Source organism: Scomber scombrus, chromosome 13 (genome assembly GCF_963691925.1).
Source record: "Scomber scombrus chromosome 13, fScoSco1.1, whole genome shotgun sequence".
Classification (NCBI taxonomy): domain Eukaryota; kingdom Metazoa; phylum Chordata; class Actinopteri; order Scombriformes; family Scombridae; genus Scomber; species Scomber scombrus.
In genome coordinates, this window is record NC_084982.1 from 11749415 (window position 1) to 11770937 (window position 21523).

The following is a 21523-nucleotide window of genomic DNA, read 5'->3' on the forward strand; positions in this document are numbered from 1 at the left end:
CGGTAGAGGAAATATACCTGCAGGGTCTGTGGGGGACAGCTGGGATTTAGGGGGGCTTCCAGCTGGTGAACCATAACCTTCTGGAGTGGGGCACTCTTTGGCTGCCATCACCAAACCTGCACTGACTGCTTCATAAGATGCACTCAGGCGGGTGTTAGGGTCCCTCTTTGGTTTCGGAGGAGGTTGCTTCCGAGGGGAGGAAAGACCTCCCCCGCCTGCTCCCTCCTCGCTGGTATGAGCTACTTGCTGCAGGGCGGGTTTGATGGATGGACTGGCAGAGGAATTGCCCATGTTCTCCATGGCAAGGGGAATGGGTACTGAGCTTGATCGAAAGTGGCGAATAACCCGACTGCTGCCGTTGACAGTGCCCTCGTGGACTTTACTACTTTTTTCCACAACCCTACAAATTGGATGAAGAATAACATGGTTCATGTTTGAATGGAAAAAAGGAACTATATATATATATATATACATATGTTATAATGATCATTTGTATTGCCTCCAATGATTGCCTTCAATGATTCATGCTTTTCACAAAAGAAGCATAAAAGCTGAAGCTAGAGGTAAATCTTTTCCATTGAGATGAGCAGTGTTCTCAACTGAATGTACGCCTGCTTCAACTGCCACAAATGTGAGCTAAGGAGGCCAATTTGAGGATAAAGAGCAAAGAGATTATGCTTTAAATCTAATCTCCCTGCAGTAATTTGATAACATCCAGTTTGATATTTCCTTCACTAATCTGGGTGAGCCATCTGTTGGTTCCATGACTGCAGGCGAGGGTGGGCCAAACATGTGTGTAAGGTGATGGGGAAAGGCATTTAAATACCTGGAGAGAAATTAGGTGTGTTCGGGTGAATGTGTGCATGTGTGTATAATCGCTTCTACAAAACAGCCATGACTCCTGTCCCAGTCCACCTACTGACACCCCTCCTCCTGTTAGAAACCTCCCTGTGCTCCTGTCTCCTGTCCCAGCAGCAGATGTTAGATGCACAAGGACACATGGAGGACACACACGTATGTTTCTTTTTATCTTTCGACATGTATTGCTTTATCCCAATGTGATCAAAAAGTATTGAAAACTGCTGCTGCAGTCAGCGCAGTGTTGTGATGTTTCAGATTTTTGTGTTTCAACCTTGGCCACTGCTCATTAAAATGATATACTGCAGTAAGTAATTTTTCTGATGAAATACATGTTTCCTTTTCTGTGTGCAATAATATTTCGGGTAATATCATGAAAAAGGCCATTGTTCTTGAAAAAGTAGGAAAGGGACTTTTCAAAATGAGGATCTTTCACCTCTAAATAGCTTCTTATACCCTTTTTTTATTCCTCCCTACTCAGCCCTCCAGGGTTGTTCCATTTTCTGCTGGCATTATACAGAATGTAATATTATTCTGAGATAAGGCATAGATAAGGATAGCGTACTATAGCTGCAACACAATACTTGTAAAATGTGATAATTATCTGACTATTCATCATGAAAGTTTCAATTAAAAGCCTACAGAGCACAGGGGATACAATGACATCATTAATCACAAAACACATGCTGCGCAGTCATAGACACACACATGCAGAACCACACACACACTCACACTCACTCTCACACTCACCACACACACAAATGAACATGCACATATTTATAAAGGCAAATGATACTTTCATATAGTCATAAATCCTGTGACTGACAGTAACTACAGATTGTTATTTTCCAGGCTAAATAAAATGCTACAATCACTATGAGTTAATCACATTTAATATTCTGAGTTATATTATAGTGCATAATAAAATAAATATTTTACTGAGTCTACAGTTGATTGGCTACTTCTGTGTGGTTCAATCTGCAGTACAGTAGAGGTCTATCAGTAACGACATAAACTTTTTGATGAAATGAACAGCGACAAAATAACATTACGAATTCAGATGGCAAATGGGGGAAAATAACTGTATATATACAGTACATTGCATTAATATTTGATCATCAATTTTTCCTTTCAGAACTGGCTGAGGGCATGTGTGGGTGAAGTTGTTACCTCCTGACAGGCTGATCTTCTTCCTTGCCCACAGGCTCAGGCCTCTCACCAAGTGGCGGGCTGCTGCCAAGGGTGTTGAAAAGGGCGTTGCCATGGCAGCGCAGGCGGTCACTCTCTCTTGCAATGTCGGATGCATTCTGAATGACTAACTGGTCATAGGTTCGCAGCCCCATGTCCTCCGCCCCCTGCAGGAAACGCTGCACACTGCACTCTTCCTTCTGCTGCGACGTCAGCCTGCAATGGACACGCCGCCTGGCCAGCCAGCCGCGCACCACTGTGATACGAGGAGGAGAAAAGAGGAAGACAGAGGTGTCAAGCAGAGAAAGACAGATGAAACATAAAAGAACAACTTGGCTTATCGGTTTGTTATTTTGGATGTTACCTTTTTGACAGGTGATGATCTTTTTATGAAGTTGGTAGCAGCGGTCGTTGAGCTGGTCTGCCTGCCAGTATCTGAGAAACACTTTACTGCTGCCCATCTACACACACACAACAACACAAATAAATCTTGTCAAACATATACGCAAAGGCATTGTTATACACTGCACTGCCATCATCATCAGCTTCAGGCAGTAGCCAGCACTCTGTCAGGCTGTTTTCTGTTGAAAATCTCTGAAGAGTGGGACTTGCTAGTTGAGAGGTGGGAGAGCACTGATGTAGTAATGATGTATGATAATGGGTGGGTGTGGAGTGTGGGCACGGTGTGTGTTTGTATGTTGACAAAGCATTTACTTCCTGGACTTACTGAGCATTTTGGGGGGTGGAAGAGGCTTCCACAGACAGACACTATTCATTCCAACACATGTTACTTGTAAAGATATGTGAGTGTGTGCATGTGTAATTCAGGGTTGTGTGAAAAAAGGGTGTGCAGGGCATTGTGGAGGAGTGTGTATGCATGTGTGAAGTGGGAGCTGATGTGACCTGCAGGGTCATACACTCAGACACAACAGCAGTCTGGCAGACAGGACAGAGAGGGGTGGGTGGAGGGGTCCATGCTGCTGGTTGTGTGTGTGTGTGTGTGTGTGTGTGAGAAGAATGATGATGAGGTGGGACAGCTTGAACGAGTTGTCAAAGATTCCAAGGGATCTTTCAAATAGAGGGCCGGGGATTAAGTCATTTGGCAAATCTTTTGTTATCGATGGAGACAGAAAAAGACAGACAGACACAGACACAGACACACACACACACACACACACACACACACACACACACACACACACACACACACACACACACACACACACACACACACACACACACCTGCCATCCCTGGAGTTTGGACTGTTGCAGAACTGAACGACATCTCTCCTCTGGTGACAATTTCTTCTTGTCTCCCAAAGTTGGTACCACGAGGTCTTTGTATCTGAGACACACAGACACCAACAGAAAACATTAGAGCTGCAGGACAAAAGATCTCAAAGTGCTGAACTTCAAAATTTAGATGGGACATCTTAGCACCACCCCCTTTTCAAAAACAATGGGTTCAAAGGTCAGTGGGGTTATACAGCAGACCAGCCAAACAGCATCTGTTCCTATTGGTGTTGCCCTGGGCAACCGTTGCTATGAATGGTCAGCTGGATGGAGACAGTGGTTTGTTTGTGCCTGGGATGGTGGGGGAGAAAGGGAAAGTGAGCAATATTGACATCAAATTCACAGACAGATATAAACAGCTCTTTATATCTACACAAATGTAGATGTTTCATGTTTTCACTGTAAAGGTGACAGAAGCTGCCTAATGAATGGAAACTTGCCAATTTTAAAACCTGGACCAGTTTGTAACTGGAGTAAAAACAAAACATTCCTTCTTTCCTAAACATTTACTTCCGAAGGACAGTTTAAAGGCCTTAACTCTTCAACTGCCCCTGGAAGACTCTGAAGCCCCACAGTTTGTAAGAATGTAAACATAAATGTACTGAAGAACAATAAGTGAACGTAGTCAACTTTGTATAGATGCAGTTTAAAAAAGGATCAGCCAGCATACACAATAAGAGGACCTAGAGTAGAAGGATTTCCCAAGATTATTAATACTTCTCAGGAATATACCACTCTTACATGGGATTCCCAGGATTTGTTGACATCAGTGACAGAACTGCAGGAATTTAATATGTTTAATAACTATGTTTTTTCATTTTAAAAATGTTTTTCCTCCATATATATTTAGTTTGTGGTAGTGGGTCAGCAATTCCTTTAAAAAAAAAAAAAAGGCTGTCATTAAGGTGATAGCTGATAAGCTCATACGCAGTTCATCTATCAATTCTGAAACACTTGTATTGTTCTTTATGCTGTATGAGGGCAACGTTTGTTTACAATCCATGCAGTTTATTCATTGTTCTTCATTAGTCCCAACTTTTAAGTCCTATCACTGGCTTTGCCCACGCCATTCCTACTGTTCACTAGCCTATACTATGTTGCACCACACTGTCAATATAACTATAGCCTTAAGAGAGTCACATGAGTTTCTGAATAAAATATCTATAACGGCCAAATATACCAAAAATTACAAACTTTCTTTCAGTTGGTGTGGTCTACCAGTGCTTTGTCTCTTCTGTTATCAATGAGAGGCAGAGCCAGCTGATGATGTCACACATCTGATGAGGTAAATATAACAAGCAGATGGCTGGAAACATAAACCACTTGGGTTGTCAAAAGTGAGTAAGTGAGTGAACGTAAATGCGCAATGTTTTTGATTTGCAGGATTGGGGTCTGTCTGAACTCTCCCTAACCCTCTCTCTGTATGGAAATACCAGTCTTGCAGACAGCACACGCTGCCCCCCAGGGCCCATAAAACACAAAGGAACTGTGTAAACCCATGACCTCTCCCTATGAGGATATGAAAACCATCGATGGTCCCCACTTTTACAAGACCCAAGGGAGCTTCATGTGGAGTCAAGGAAGTGAAATAACCCCTGTGATAAGAGTTTAAATGGAAGGCTACAGAGTGCTAACGCTGTTCTCTGTGACCAAAGGGCCATCAGAAACCACTGTTATTGAACATCACAAAGGTAGTAAAGGCAATGCAGCTGGAATTTAAACCACTCACTTCCTCTCTGAAGCTGCTCTTGACCATTAGACAAACACCAGACAAAATTTCAGTGGGAAATGACAGATATTATTCTGTAGGTAACTTAATTACCTTCAAATGCATGTGTTTATCTTCCAGTAGAAGGTAATAAAGACCCATTTGGAATAAGCCACATAAAAACCATGACCCATATGTTAGTGAGTTGCATTTGTGGCATTCTCTGTGAATACTGATGTCTCTCCCTTTCATCCATTTCAAAACAGTGAAGGACTGAAGAAAGCGACACACAGAGAGTGCTGGGATTTACAGAAACAAGGTTCAAGTGATTGTATTTGACCTTACACATTGTCAGAAAATAAACCTGACCACAAAACACATAGTGTATCATAAAAGACAAATAAAAGCAACAGTAAAAGAGATTTCCTCATAAATCACTCTGGTTACCAGGACACTAATGTAATTCGCTTCGGGCGCCTCTATGACTTAGTAACATGGCCTGCATGGTTTCAGTGTGAAAGTGTGTGGTTGTGTGCACACATTGGTGTGTTTGTGTTCATGAGAATATAGCAACCTCAAGATTAATGGATGATTTATTGGCCTGTCATTTTGATTAGTCAAGGGTCGGAGCCTGTTTTGAAAGAGTGACAAATTGAAAGAGAAAATAAACTTAACTAAATTGAGGTAGTGTGCCTTGAGAGCCAGACTCAGAGAGAAGAGGCAGGAAAAAGAACTTCAAAGAAGAGAGGGTGTGAGGAACCATTAGCCCCTTTTATACAGCCTGTTCAAGGCAGGAATGTTGCACCGCTGTTCCATCTCGCTGTTCTGTTTCAAATGTATGAAAAAGAACGAGGGACACTGTCCCAACAATAAGCCTGCACTGGAGGTAGTCTTATTGCCAACGTCTGTGTAAAAGGGAGCTGGCATGGCCGTACAGTCAACCCTAAGCGCCTACTAGATTTCAAGATTTCAAGATTTCTTTATTTGTCATTTCACACACATGTACATATCTACAAGCGCTGCTTGTAGATCTCCATCAGGGAAGGCAGAGGGGCACCAACGATTTTGCTCGCTGTTTTCACGATCCTGTTGAGCTGCTGTTGTTCGTAAGCCCTGCAGCTCCCAAACCAGGAAGTGAAGCTGTATGTAAGGATGCTTTCGATGGTGCCCCTGTAGAAGGTGGTGAGATGAGGAGTGGAGAGACCTGCCCTTCTGAGCCTCCGGAGGGGTTGGAGACGCCTCTGGGCTCTTTTTTATGACTGCTGTGGTGTTAGTGGAGAAGGTCAGGTCCTCAGCCAGATGGACACCCAGGAACTTGACGTTGCTGACCCTCTCCACAGCAGCACCATGGATGTTTAATGGTGTGTGATGTTTGCCAGCCCTCCGGAAGTCAATCACCATCTCCTTCGTTTTATCCACATTTAGGACGAGGTTGTGGGACTCGCACCATGCACCACCTCCCTCCTGTACTATACATACTATGTAAAATCACAGACCATGTAAAAAAGCAAAGTAAGCATAATTAGGGATCTTCTTTACAGCAATATTGCAGGAAACGGACTAATGAGAAACAGAGTGACCTCTGTGAAGACAGCAAAGTAGCCCACCCCCACTCTGCAGCAGCTCCGTACTTGGCCAAGTAGGGGCTCATTCATTCGCCTTGTCTGTGTTGAACCCAGTGGAAGAGAGAGAGATATGAATGGCACTCGGAATGGGCTGACTGGTGTCTTTGTGAGTGGCAGCCTCTTAAATTAAGCATGGCCTTAAAGTATAAAACAAACAACAGGGACACAAGTCAGACAAAGGCACATACAAAAGGTTCATTTGTATGAACATAAAAAAACACACACATGTACACAATGCACACACACCAATGATGTGCAGTCAGACATTACTGAGACAACAGTAATTTGATTGCTTTTTCAGCAATGAGGTATATAAGGGAATATGAAGGCAATTTGAAATTCAGTAATTATATTAGATACTTCTTGCAGTAACACTCTTGAGGTTTTACTTGTATACAGTCTTATCAGGAGTTTAATGGGAGAGTTGACATTTGGTTTTTTCCCCCCCCTGTGTGTTCAGTGGAGAGACTGGTCAATACTAGGTTGGCGCAGGGGCTGGAGATGGAGGAAGCTGCTAATGGTTTTATATCACATAAACAAGGGCTGTGTCTGAAATCAAGACACCAACACTCAGTTGTTTACTCAGTTATGAGCAGTAAACTGAGATTTCGAAGATTTAATAATCATCACCATTTACATCATCTCTGACAGGTGAAGTTTTGCATAAAAATATTTTTTTGCATCTGTGAAGTGTAATTTATTTCATTGTGTGATTTTTAGAAGGTTTTTTTTTTTTTTGTTCCATTGTGGAATTTATTAGGGCATATTTACATACTCTGAATTTGGACATTGAAATAAATTGTCGGTGAGCAAATATAATGCACTGTACAGTATAGTAAACAGGGAGTCATTTTGGACACAGCCCAGAATTCTTTCCTTCACCCTTTAAGGGAGCAATAAGCATTTTTGTGTCTGACTTAGTGATCATCCTGTTACAGAACTGTAAATCTTTATTCTCTCCAACAGCAATAAAGTTGCTGAGAACATTAATTTCCCAATATTAGTGTCAGAGTGGATTGAGTGCTTCTCTTTCCAATGTTTACCATCAGGAACAGCAGAAAAGACAAAAAACGAATGGCTTCACAGGAAGACATGGTGGTGGTTTCTTCCAGAGCTGAAGTTGTTGGTATGATGTTGTGAGCGTGCGGTGTTGATCTGTTTTGTTGTTGTTGAATCTCAAAAACTGTTTAGACCTGTGACATCACTGATGCAACTGAGCAATGAGCTGGTACACCTGGTGTTCATTAGTTGTTGTTTCTCTGCCACCTCTACCTTTTCCTGCTGGTTTTTAAAGTTTTTTGCAGTAACTTTAGTTTTGTGTGTGCCAGTGGATCTCCCAGCTTCTCAGGAAGAGTTGGAAAATGTGCCTAGAAATGTTGACAATAGACTGACAAACAAAGAGACCCTACTAATGGATACTAGTGGACTCTCCTTCCCCAGCAATCTCGTGCATGTGGAGCCTATTCAGATTGGAATGGTCCAATTGTTCAGGTAGGAGCATATACAATATGCTGGCTATGAAAGGGATATCATCTTTACCATGGTGCTACAAATGACTTTCTATCTACCTGTACTAAGCATCCAGCAAAAGATCAGACCTGTCAGTGATGATGCTCTCTGCTGAGATCTCCAGGGGAATTGATGCACCTGAATTTCCTTTCATGGGTTCAGAGTGGCAGGTAACCAGCTTGATATTCCCCAAATTGTGAAATGTGGGGAATTCCCTATATGTAAAATTCTAATAAGTAGGCTGCTCATTTTGAGTTCCCTTTAGTCTTTCCACAATCTCAACATAGAATGGACAGCTGGTAAATTGGAAGAGTGGAGGCTTATGTTTTCAGCTAACCTCCCACTTGTTTACACCTGAGATTATTAATTGTGTGTTGTTCAATCACAGTCTGTCAACTTGTCTAATGTTACATCTCAGTGTAAAAATGTGCCCGGAAGTGTTCTAAAAGCCTGCCTGCATTTAATCTAATTAATTTCATAAATATGTGGGAGCATGCTCATCATGTGCTGACATAGGAATAATAACTATGTTTGCCAATAAATGTGAGTTACTCCAGTTTAGCTGAAGCAAACCAAGCTTTTAAGAACAATAGAGGTGATGCTTCATTTTTGCCTGGGTTTAAACTCATCCGAAGCCTCCTCATTTTTCCAGGAGGTGGATATGCCAGATGCATGTATTCAATCTGTCCTGTCTCTCCTACTCTTCTCCAGACATCTAATGAGGTAAACAAATAACTTTAACTTTACTGTAGGACAGAGAATGACGTTATAATCAAAATCTCCACACCCTACGTCTGACCAATTCACTGAAAACACCAGCAACGGTTATGTTCCCCCCTCCTGGCAACCATCTGGCCCTTGTGATAGTTAGTTATCTGCTGGCAAGACCCACTGCTAACAGAGATTATCACGTGCCACATGGTTGTCTATCTGCCACTCACTCATAACCTCACTCACATACTCACACTCACACACGTGGCTTAACAAACAGCTTTCACTCACTAGGAACTTCAATTACAGCTTTAACAATGAGAGCGCTGGCTCTACAAGTTACAGCAAAGAAAAACACAAAGAAGCTGGCAACATCTTAAAAACGGACTACGCTACAATCTATATTGGATTCACTTCATTGTTTGACATGGCCTAGCTCTCCAGATTCAATTTCCTGTTCAGGTTTAGTTCACATCGCTCATGAAAACTTATTATCTGAGTGTCAATTGTACTTATAAAAAACATATTCTTTAAACATTTTTTTTTAAATATGACGTCAGACTGTACCTACAACAAACACAGCTTGACCCTAACCCTTTGCACAATATTCTGCAGTGCCTGGGTAGCTATTTTCTCTTCTTAAGATAATCTTTTTGCTGATAAACAGATACTTAAAATTCATTCAAGACCAGAAACCCTTGTGTTTACCAAGGCTGGTGGCTGATGGCTGATGGCATAATTATGACAACCCAACTTGCTTAAGACTTAAAGTATGAGTGATCGTAATAAACAGAATTTTGATTATTCCTACGTTATCTTAATTATTGTATAAACTATGTTGTGTGAGCTGTGTGGGTGTGTATGCGTGTATGCGTGTGTGTGTGTGTGTGTGTGTGTGTGTGTGTGTGTGTGCACACTGAATTGGATGGATCTCAGAAAACACCATTGTGATGTGATGTTTACAGCAGGGTAGTGGAAACTTTTGGGGGTGGGTCATGTGATCAGCTTTGCCCTCTCTTATTATCTGGCAGGAATGTTCATGTTAATCCCTTTATCCTCAAAAAGAGAGAGTGAGGTCCAGAAAGAGAGGATGGGAGAAAGAAAGAAACTGAGAGAGAGGAAGCAAAAGAGAAAGAAAGGATTGACAGATTTACCGCTTCTCAGTATTCCACTGGTTATCGGATTTAGAAGAATAGGAAGAGAAAGATTGAGATAAAGACGCTTGAAAAAGCAAGTCATTCTCCCTGCCTCTTATAGAAACAAGGGAAAAACAAGCCTGTGACAGAGCAAGAAAAATAAGATAGAGCCAAATAGCAATTTGAGCAATGAAAAGGATCCTCTTTGCCAGAAAGCCAGAGCGATACTGCAGTAAACAAGTAAAGAAAAGAGGTGTTGAACATTCAAGTGTGGGGCATGGAAACCTTACACACAACTGACTAGTTAATGTGTGTGTGTCGAGCTGACATGGGAAATGTGATAGTGGCATTTATCAGTGGCAGTGGACTCCCATCATACTCTAAAAAAGCTATTCAAGGTCAATTTGTGCTTGTAACAATGAGGGTTGCTGTGACTTGTCAATGCTGATGTGTCTGTCTGCATGTGAGTGCCTGATCCCTACAGTACATGCCCTTGCATTCATTTGCAGTCGTAGAGAAGGCATATGCTGTCAAGCTTTTAGCTTACTTTGACCAGCTCATGCTGTCATGTGACAGAGATCACAGTGACCTGCTGGGAGTGTAATGCATCTGAACAACTGAACTGAGAGGAAAAGACAAAGAGGGGAAAAAGAGCAAGCAATCCATCATCTGTAAGACATTTCCCTTACAGAAGAGTCTGAAAGAGAGTCTGTGTAATGAAGTAAATCAGGTAGAACAATAAAAAAAACAATGTCAGTGCTCTTCATTATGTAACATATTATGTTCTGACACTGACCTGCTGAGGAAACCTGGGAAGGACAGGCGTACAGGGTATCCGTATCGGATCATGCGCACCATCTCAAGCACCCCAATGTACTGCAGCTGGGTAGACACATGGAAGCTGTCAAAACTGTCTGGCTGACCACTGGCGTTGGGGCGCACACACTCCACAAAGTGGGGAGTGCAAGCCTGCAGCTTACTGATCACCTCCGACAGCGAGTTCTGTTATAGGGAAAAGGAGAGGAAACAGTCAAAGGCATACACTGGTAATTTTACAATTATAACAAAATGAGCAAAATGTTTTGCTCTTTTTTGACATCCTTTGTTGGTGTTGACAGGTCGAAAGAGCCATGTGGCTGTTCTTGCTTCTATGTACATTATTATAGAAGAGTAAGAAGGGCTCTCTGGCTTCTTCCTTCTGGTGCTGCAGCTTGATTACTGAGCAACAGCGGCTGCACTGAGATCAAGTTGTGTTTGTGGCAAAGTGGTCAGTGTGTCAGTGTGGTCTGTGTGTGAGAGCCATTTCTTACAGCCCTGAAGTCACAGATGCTTCCAGTGAATCCAAGAGTGCGCACACACACACACACACACACACACACGTAAACACTTAAATCTGTGTTTTCGCCACTCCTCAAACTGACGTCAGTGTATGCTCTGCATAACCTACAATTCCCAACACGTCACCCTTCATCTTTGAACGTCACTAACGGCATTGATGTTGCAGCCCTTTCACCAAATATGCACATGCACGCTCACCAACTGCGTGCACACCTCACACAGTGGTTGTTGTCCATTGTTCATTCATTCATGTGGAGGGCTTCATGCTTGGCTTGGTACAGCATCATTCTTCAGCCCACTCTCCTTCCCTGCCATTCCCCGAGGGACTCGTTGACCACAAGCCCACAACTCTGATTGTGCAACACACTGGCTTCATTCAAACCAAAGTCACTACTTCTCTGAGCCACATTACAGCCTCTTTGCATCACCAGCAGACACTGAACCACGGTCGTCTAACTGAATATTATAGTGCCTTTATATAGTTATGAAATCACATCACCCTATCCTGAATAGATGTTGGTGCTTCATGGTTGCAAAGGTTGTGTTTTGTGTATGAGTAAGAATAATGTTTAGTGTTATGAGGACTAGTCTGAGGGAGTGAGTGTGTGAGGATGCATAAACTGAGAAATGAGGACTCAATTCACACATAACGTACAGTTTCACTAACAAATCCATTCATTGATTTGTGATCGTATCCAGATGTTTATGTGTATATTAATTAGGGAACACACATTCAGGAAAATGAATAACGTAGTTTGCCTCAAATAAAAAAGTCAAACTACGTTTGACTTTCCCATAACAGTTGAGGGCTGTTGTACATATGCAACAGTAGATGCTTGTTATGACAAAGGCAAAAAAAAAAATGCTGGAAAGTGTTGCTCTTACCACACTTTAAGGGAAATTTACATCAGTACAAGAAAGAAAAGAAAAGGTTAGTTTTCTGACTAAATTGTTCAATTTTGTTATGTTCTATGTTTGTTAACAACTCAACTCTAAAATCCATTTTCCACATTGTTTATTCAGTGCAGAGTGATGAGGAACTGAAGCTTGTCGCAGCAGGCACTGGGCAAGAGGCCGGATACACCATGGGCCAGACTCTAGTCAATTACAGGGCTAAGACACAGACAGACAAATTCATTCACAGCAACATTTACACCTACAGGCGGTTTCAAGTCCAATCATCTGGCCTGCACGCCTTTACACTGTGGGAGGAAACTAGCGTGGGAGAAAACCCATGATGCAAAGGACATGCAAACTCCACACAGAAAGAAAACAGATTTTCTTGCTCTGAGGCAAAAGTGCTAACCGATCACTGTGCTCACTAATGACAAGTTTAAAACAAAGAACTAAGCATCATGGTTTATGACCCAAAAATCTACTCTAGAAATTGAGCTGACGCTGTCTGACAAAAACTACAATAGTGTGGTGGGTGGAGGTTAATGGTTCTTACCCTCAGCTGGACAGCCACTGTGATTGGCCCACAACGGTCAAGCCGCTGGAGGAAGGAGCTTGAGCCTTTCTTCTTCAACATCTGACCATGGAAAGAGATAATAGAACAAAATTTAAATAGTTATTACTTTTAGTGGCCACAAAGGAATATGAAATCATTATAACATAGTCATCACATATTATCATCAAATCAGGCTGTGCTGCTTTGACTTAATTTTAAAACATAATCATATTAATCTCTGTCCCATCCAGTTACTCTGTTACATATGCTTTATGGAAATTATTATGTTAGATTGTCTTATTCATTGTCTTCTACCCAGTGTCTGACTTTTTTTATTACTTAATGTTACCGTATAAGGCCGCTGGGACAGATCGGGGAGCTGAAAGGGTTCTTATGTAACCCTCTGCTCTAGATGGCTAATGAGCCACAGAGACAGCAGGCAGGACCCCCCAGGAGGTTACACAACCAGCAGTCACACATGTGCACCAGTACAATATGCTTTCCAAAACATTAAAACAGATAAAATAGAGAAAGAGACAGAGAGAGGACAGACTAAATAAGGAAACACAGTAAATAAAAAATCAGGGGTGTAATTTATTTATTTGTTTGTTTTTTTATGATCGAACGTCATGGGAAACTGTATAATCACAGTCAAGTCCTGATTACATGTGTTTGTGTATGCATGTTTCTATGTCTTTGTAGGGCCATATAAACAAATCCTATTCCCAGGGGTTTATATATAGCACTGTGGTGGGAAATTGCTTAAATTGGACTGTTGTTTTTTCCAAAAATACAATCCCTGTTTTTCCATTGATTGGTACAGCAGTCATATGCCCAGTTGGAACAAAATGCTTCTCACTGATTGTATCACTTTCTAAGTGTGTTCCTTCAACTCATCGATTCTTAGCAGTGTGATCAATGGCAGTCTTGGCAATGTACCTTTTTGAGCTTGTGTTTACCTCAGCTCTGATGGCCAACTGATAACAATATATGTTCAAACGCCAGAACATTAAAGCAAGAAACATCCTTTCGTGCTAAAATGTTTTTGAGTGGCTACAATGCAACAAGAGGAACACTGCATGTGTGGCTCAGGAAAGTACCAAAGTCACCACACTGTACCTTGGTAAGGTCATGGTATCTCTGGGGCTGGTGGGGGACAGTGCTGGCAGTGACAAGAGAGGTTGATGGCATCCTGTGGAGCAACAAAGCAGCTTTAGGCCCCCTCAGGCCGACACGGCCCTGTGCTGCTGGCACCAGAGAACCAGTCTGAGTCAGCTTGGACTGGAAGAGCTGCTGCAGTAACACACTCTCACTGGCTGCCGGGCACAAAGCACATAGGGAGGAAAATTAGGGTGAAATGAAGCAACAGCATTGGTGGAAATAAGGGGGCGGTGGAGAATAAGGAGAGGTGGGATGAAGAGTAAGAAAGAAATAAATAAAGAGAAAGACAGGAAGGACAGAGAGAAGGAAAGAAAGACAAAAAAACAGAGAGATGGGTGAAAACGAGGAAAGAAGCATCAAAGGTTGGGGAGGAGGTATAAAGTTTGGATCCCTGTAAACAATCAGTCAGTGGACCATGTCACTCGACAACACGTGGAGCAGTACAAAACAACAATGTGCTCATTCAGAAAGCCAAACAACATGTGTGTGAATGTAGGCGTGTGGCTCTCATTTGAAAGGCTGAAAGAAAAAAGAAAGAGAAAGAGAAAGCGAGTGAGAGAGGGAGAGAGAGAGAGAAAGAGAGAGACGGAGAGAGGAAAGGATGATGACAGGTAGGCGTACTAAGCAAAGAAAAACAAACAAAAGTCCTAGACTCATTTAAGGATTTAATTACACATGGCTCCAAGCATAATTGTCTTTTCGTTTAAAACAATCATCGCCACCACTTTACTATAGAATTACTTATATGCCTCGGCCTCCTTTAACCTTAAAGGCTTAAACTTAAAAGTGGGGAGGGGACAACATCCATAAGAGACCACATTGTACATGTGTAAAGCCGCATACAAACTGACAGACTAGCCCTGCATCATAAAACACAGACATCTCATTCATTTTAATGGGGGCAATACGGCGGTGCAGTGGGGGTGTCAATAGAGGGCACCGGGGAAACAAGTTAAAATGGGTTACACTTTTGCTGCAATGCAATTTGATGTCATGTGGCAAGGTGCTGCATTTGTCAATCATGTTCATGCACGCACACATTATTGCTAGCTTACATTGTAACATGAATGCTGTATTTCTACAGTTAACTTTGTAATCGTTGTGACAAATAAGATAGTTACCATATTGATAACTTAACAGAGGTCTAAAATCCTGTTTCTGTGTATTATAAACCACTCAGCAGTGTTCTGAAATTTGATTAGGCTTTCAATGCATTCATCTGTTACTCATACTGGGCTTCCTGGATTGTATTTCATGTCTCACTGGTACCTTAAACAAGACCCCCCACCACTGTAGCCCCCTGCGTTGTTTTAACACAGGGCTGTTTTCAGTCTGAATGCCCGCTAAGTGTTAGCGATGAAAGGCAGCAACGCATCAACTTGGTCAGACGAAGGAACAACAGCCAAGTGTGAGTGAAGGGCTAGCCTTTAGAAGATTAGCTTCATCATGGAAATTATAGCAATTAGGCTGCTGGATGCAAAGCTACCCTGGCAACCACACAACGACTGCCTGTGTCCTTCTAACCACAACACCCCACATCTGGCACCTTAATAGACAATATACACACAGACGGTGCTGTCTGCTGCATATGCGACGAAACACAGACATGCAAACACAGCCACACTTAAAGAAAGAGTTGTTTTGTGTGCTGTTAGTTTAGACTAGAGGGCATCTTTGTGATCAAACGTGCTCTGATGCCACAATGTGCTCATATGTGTTATTCATTGGGTACTTACACTTCATCGTAAACAAGATATTCTGAGGAAGGGAGTCCTTGTTTCTTGTGAGTGATCCCGTGAGGTCATATGAAATCTAAAGGAAAAACAAATCATACATAGACATTCACTTTAATACTTATGCAGTACATTTAATCATGCAGTAAGTGCAGCATAAAAGATTTATGAATATACCAATGTATAATTGTACAATGTATGTAAGACTGACTGAAGCTCAATTGGGTATAAGATATGGCAGCATAAAAAAAATCTTATTTATGAATATAATGTGGTGAGATGGACCATTTCCCAAAGCTATTTCTTCTACCCTTTATTTCCTACAGTATTAAGTATCCATATGAATATGTTTTGACAGAATAAATAAGAAGGAAAATCAGGGGCTGTTGTGGTCGGCAACACTGAGTCTTCTCTTGCTAAAAATGTGGAGGGTCAACTTGTATTTGTCACCAATTTTCAATGAATCACGAACACAAATATACAGCTGGCCAAAGATGACTGTATTGAACCACAAATATGATGACAAGGGCAGATGATGAGTTGAATTGTTGACTTTTTCAGTTGAAATAATGTTTCCGGACTTATCAAAAGCCTCTAGGGAGATTATATGAGTCATGTCAATTCCATTCTTCTGCGGAAAAACATCAAGCCTAAAATATTATTTCACCACTTACTGAAGAAGGAGCTCATAACTGACAAACTGCTTTACCTTTTATATACTGCATATGCATACAAATGTTTGAGTATCTTACAGTAAGAAGTGAAGCTTATTTATTATATTGTTGATTAATGAATGTCTTCAGAAAAGTTGTCATATAGCCGTCCTCTTTAATTCACTTGAGTGCGGAATAACATCCGCCCCAAGTACAAACAACCAATCACTGTCAGTTACTGTGTTTTTTGTATAAATGTGTTTCTAACAGAGAAACTTATGTGGGCATGGTTCCACCTAGAGGTTTTAAGCAATGTAAATAACCATGAGCGCCCAGTCTTATTCAGATAGTGGAAACAACTAATATGGTGAAGAAATTGCAGCTAGGTTTACGGGTGCTGATGAGCTGGCACAAAAAAAAAAAAGAGTGTCAGTCAAGTGGGCACATACTATCTTTAGTAAATACAACACAGAACAAAACTGAGATAAATAAATACAGTCTGTATTACTTTTGCAAGAGGAAACACAAGATATTTGTTCCATCAACTGAAACACAACCATGTCATAGAAAATGATGAGTGTGTGTCTAAGAAAAACATAATGACAGAAAATTGCACCCTCAGATGCAGCAGTCATTACACAGTGGCCACTTTACACAGATATGAAGGGAATGAGGGAACAGAAGCCATAAATGTGTTATAGCCTATTTTTACTTAACTTACTTTATGTTTTAGCAAATAAATGATAAAAAGAAGAATATGTTCAACAGATGTTACTGCTGAGAGTCATAATCCAGGATTTTGTGTTTATTGCTCGGTATAAAGAATTAATAGAGGTGCATTGATTTCATGTTGTATTGCACAGCCCTACATACATGCATGCAGTACAGCACAACACACCTGGCCAGCATAGTGGCTGACTATGAAGGCTGGGCCTTGATCTTTGGGTGGGGGGTTTCCATTGCCATCCTTGGTGGTGAGAGAGAGGCCATGAGTCGGGTTGGAGTCAAGCTGAGCTGACAGTCTCTTGTACAGAGTCTGCTCTGCTGGCCGTAGACTCTGGCTCTCCTCATCTAACACACACAGCAGTCCCTGAGGCTTCTGCAGAGGGAGGCAAACAGAAGAGCCATGTTATTTATGTCACTCATGTTTACAAAGCATCCTTGATAATAATAGTAATCAATTATTTCCTGGTGACACATTTATTGACCCCCCTAGGGTAGAGTAGTCCCTCTCACAGCATATAGCTTCAGTCATATTCCTTTGTTTTAGATTTTTTGGCATTTCAGCCTGCATTGATACATGTAGTGGGAAACATGGGGTCAAAAAACAAGGGGTAACATTCAAGAAAGATCGCTGGCCAGACTCAAACAGGGGACATGTTGTGATTACATGGTATGCATCTTAATCACTGGGCTACCAGGACGACCAGTCATATTCTAGTTTGTGTTTTATTTTTTACACAACCAACCTCTACATCAGTGTGGGCAAAATCTGGACCTCAACTCTTTTACAATACTCTTTATGAATCTATAGTAGACAACCAAGAAAACACATGACAAACCAATAAATATGATGTTGTAATATCTTAAACTCAAGATATTTTGCCAAATGAGTATTAATCTAAGCTGCTGTCACTGTTCAAGAGTTCACTTACTAATGGCTATTATGATGACTGTCCCTTAAAAGTGTTTTGAAATTCAATTTTATTCATTTGATTTCAACATATTAAAAACACATCAGGCTGTTTTTATAGCTCCTGCACAATTTCGGCCCCCAGTTAACAGTGCTGGAAAAAAATGGCCAATGATTGAGGCTAATTGCTGGCACCTGCTTTAAATTTTACATTTTTTGCCAGATATTTCACTTTCAAATTAAATGAACAAACAACAAAAAATAGAAACAGCAATACATTTGCTGAATCCATCATCACCCTCTCCCATCCCAAAAGTAAATAAACCTTCTAAACTGTCTGGGCATCATGAGAGACCGAACTGAACTGGACTAGGGTAAACCAGTAATTTACAGAACCTGAAGAAAGAAGTCCAGAACAGCTGGCTGGTTGCCGGGGGAGCGTGTGGTCTCCATGGTGATGCCCTCCTGCAGACACTCAGCCTGCTCCTGCTGGAAGAGAACCTCAGAGACGTACTGCCTCAGCCGCTCGTTGGTCATGTTCCCACACAGCTGGAATGCACACAACACACACACTTAAGACGCACATGCCAACTTGTGAACACACACATCAGTGCACATGGTGAGGTTCCTCTGAGACACAGTGTTGAATGTTTCAAAGCAAACAAATGCACAAATGCAATCACAAACCCAACCCTCTGTAGCACAGGGGAGTCAATGGGGCATAAATAACTATTCATATGACAAACCAGACCCTGAAATCTGGAAAACTGCTCACAGGAGACACCTCATGCATAGTGTACACAGTAGGGCCTGTCTGGTATATAGAAAATGTGTTCTTGCAGAGACACATGAACTCTTTCTCACCCAGCAGTTAACCAATCGTTCACAACCCAAGGAGGAGTCAAACAAATAACTGTCTGCTGTGTGTGTGTTGGGAAGGGAGACTTAAGTGTGACCTATCACATTGATGTATTCAGAGGGAATGTAGAACATGAGTTAGAACGCCACAGGACAACAGGCCTTCTTAAATTGAACCTGAACCCAAAAATGTCATAAAGTGAGACAACAAAAGAAAAAAAAAGAAAATGAAAATAAATGCCAGATTAAGCAAAGCAATATGAAAGCAATATGATAAAACAAAAAATCTTAAGATTAAACTTAATCATAAGATTAAAGTGAAAATATTTTTGTTGTATTGATTGATCAAAATCAGCCTTTAAATAGGTCGCCCTGCACCCCTGAGCTTCAGGGTAATGTTCTCTATAATATGTATCTGATTGTTCATTAGCTAGATGTGTGAAAATCATAGGGGGTGTTTCTCTTTGGGCTTTGACTCTCAGAATAGTGCCATGACCCACATTTGGCTCACGGTCCAATGATTGAGAAGTGCTGATCTGGAGGTGTGTTGTAAGCAACTAAAATCCTTTTTTTTTCTATCATCAGTATTTCTCTATTATTTGTCTTCAAGCAAGTCTAGTCCATTAAAGGCATAGTCCCAGCAGGTGGTTGATTGAGTTAGCTCATTAGCAAAGTGCTGAGTAGGTACAACACACCCCCGACAAACACAGCTCTAATTAACAAGCACTAATGACCCTGATCATGCTGCACGTGTGGAGCATGTCTGCGTGCGTACAAACATGTCAGAGTGTAAGGGTTTGTTTATCACTGATGTGAACATGTACTGTAAATATCATCATGTTTGATCATATTTATCCAGAATTTTCTCCTCCTCTTTTGTGGGAGGCAGGTAAACGTATGTGGCTGATATCAGTGGGCGGCCAGAGGAGAGGCGGATACTGCCACTGCCTGCCAGAGACTTCACTTTTGTTTTCATTTTCTTACCTAATCCTAACGCCCCCCCCCCCCCCCCCCCCCTCCCCATATCTTCTTTGACACTTGCTCTTGCTTTCTCTGTGACCTCAAGAGGAAAGGTCAGACAATCCCTTGTTTCCACTTTGATTAGAGAACATCCAGAGTTAAGCATAAGGCCACTGACATCTTAGCGCCACATAAACATGAACACCAAAGTCGCACACAGGCACATCAGCAGACATACACACACAGTAGCAGGAATAAGCACCCTCTTGAGCACTGTGAATTACATTCGAAGGCACACGCACACGCACACGCACACACACACACAAATACACACACACAAACACAAACACACACACACACACACACACACACACACACACACACACACACACACACAGAGCGAGAGAGAGAGAGCAAGGAAGTGATATACAGACTTGTCCCCCTGATCCCTGCTGGTCTTACAATGGAGTAGTCTATTAACAGGGCATGCTTGATGAGTCCATGGCAGATTTATAGCCCATAACAGGTGAGCTACACAGAGAAGCACATAATGTTCCCAGTACACTATGCAATGCAATCTCACAGAGAGACACATACAAACACATTTATACAAAGAGAGCTGACCTACAAATAAAGAAGAAAAAAAATCACAAATTGATTTATGGTTTTTGATTATGTCATAATGTTTCTCCTTGCTAAATAAGCTACATAGATGTACGGTGTGGTAGCATGTAGTTGCTATGAGATGCTGTGGAAGACTAAAAACTACATCTATCAGTCTCATACTCGACAAAGGCAAGTGTTGGATGCGGGATTTAATAACCTCTCCAAGAAAAAATAAGTATAGTTATGCATGGATTTATTTATGTCTTTAGCCAAACTGATGAATATCTCTTTTAAAGTTACTGTCTGACCAACACACTGAAAGAAACTGCCACTGTTTGTTGCTGGTAGTTTTTATGCAACAATTAGAACAATGCAGCCTTGAGAAGGTTAACATTCCTTCATACAAAAATAGAAAACACTTGGGAGCAGCTTTATTTCATCAAAATCTGATTTTGAATTGAGAATCAATTATGAATGATTGTAATTACAATTGTAATGTCATGCTGTAAAAATAACATTCCCACCCACACAGACGCACAAAAAAACAACAACACACATACGCACACTGGTTGAGGCAAAGAGGCTGTCATTGTGTCAGGCTTCAGTTCATTTGAGGATAACTGAAAGTCACGCCACAGTCAGCCACAGACCTCACCTCATTCATTACGATTACAGACTAAAATATTCAGGCTAAAACAGATAACAGCCCCACATATTTTACCAATTTGATTAAGTTCTGTTTAAAACTACACCACATCCTATTCAGACAGATTTCTATTGCCCAGGACAGCCTTGTAAACCAGTGATGTTTATCAGGGAATATCAAAACTGCATTTAGGAGACATTTGTTTGAAAGACAAATAGGAGCAAAACATTGATGAGTATTTTTCAGAGAGACTCAAATTTAATAGGTTAGCACTGCCCACCTGCTCAAATCCATTCCTCTGAAATTCTTCAAACCCGAAGATGTCCAAGATCGCTATTTCTAAGGCAGGGTCTCTGGAAGGAAGCAACAGATAGAACATATTTGTTATTACACCACTTTTACTTGGGAATCAACATGAGGACTTGTTTGCTTGCTTGCATCACTCTGACAAGAATTA

At 41.4% G+C, this 21523-nt stretch overlaps 1 protein-coding gene across 1 annotated transcript in view; it reads right to left on the reverse strand.

Moving 5' to 3' along the window:
* Positions 1-21523, reverse strand: part of myo16 (myosin XVI) — an 80993-nt gene that overhangs the window by 11957 nt on the left and 47513 nt on the right. Inside the window, exons 21-31 of the mRNA XM_062432089.1 lie at positions 21347-21419; positions 18393-18545; positions 17262-17462; positions 15714-15789; positions 13936-14132; positions 12817-12897; positions 10825-11030; positions 3289-3391; positions 2411-2507; positions 2029-2302; positions 18-400 (exon numbers count right to left, since the gene is read on the reverse strand). Coding sequence (XP_062288073.1) covers positions 18-400; positions 2029-2302; positions 2411-2507; positions 3289-3391; positions 10825-11030; positions 12817-12897; positions 13936-14132; positions 15714-15789; positions 17262-17462; positions 18393-18545; positions 21347-21419 — 1844 coding nt within the window. The remainder of the gene's footprint in view (positions 1-17; positions 401-2028; positions 2303-2410; positions 2508-3288; positions 3392-10824; positions 11031-12816; positions 12898-13935; positions 14133-15713; positions 15790-17261; positions 17463-18392; positions 18546-21346; positions 21420-21523) is intronic.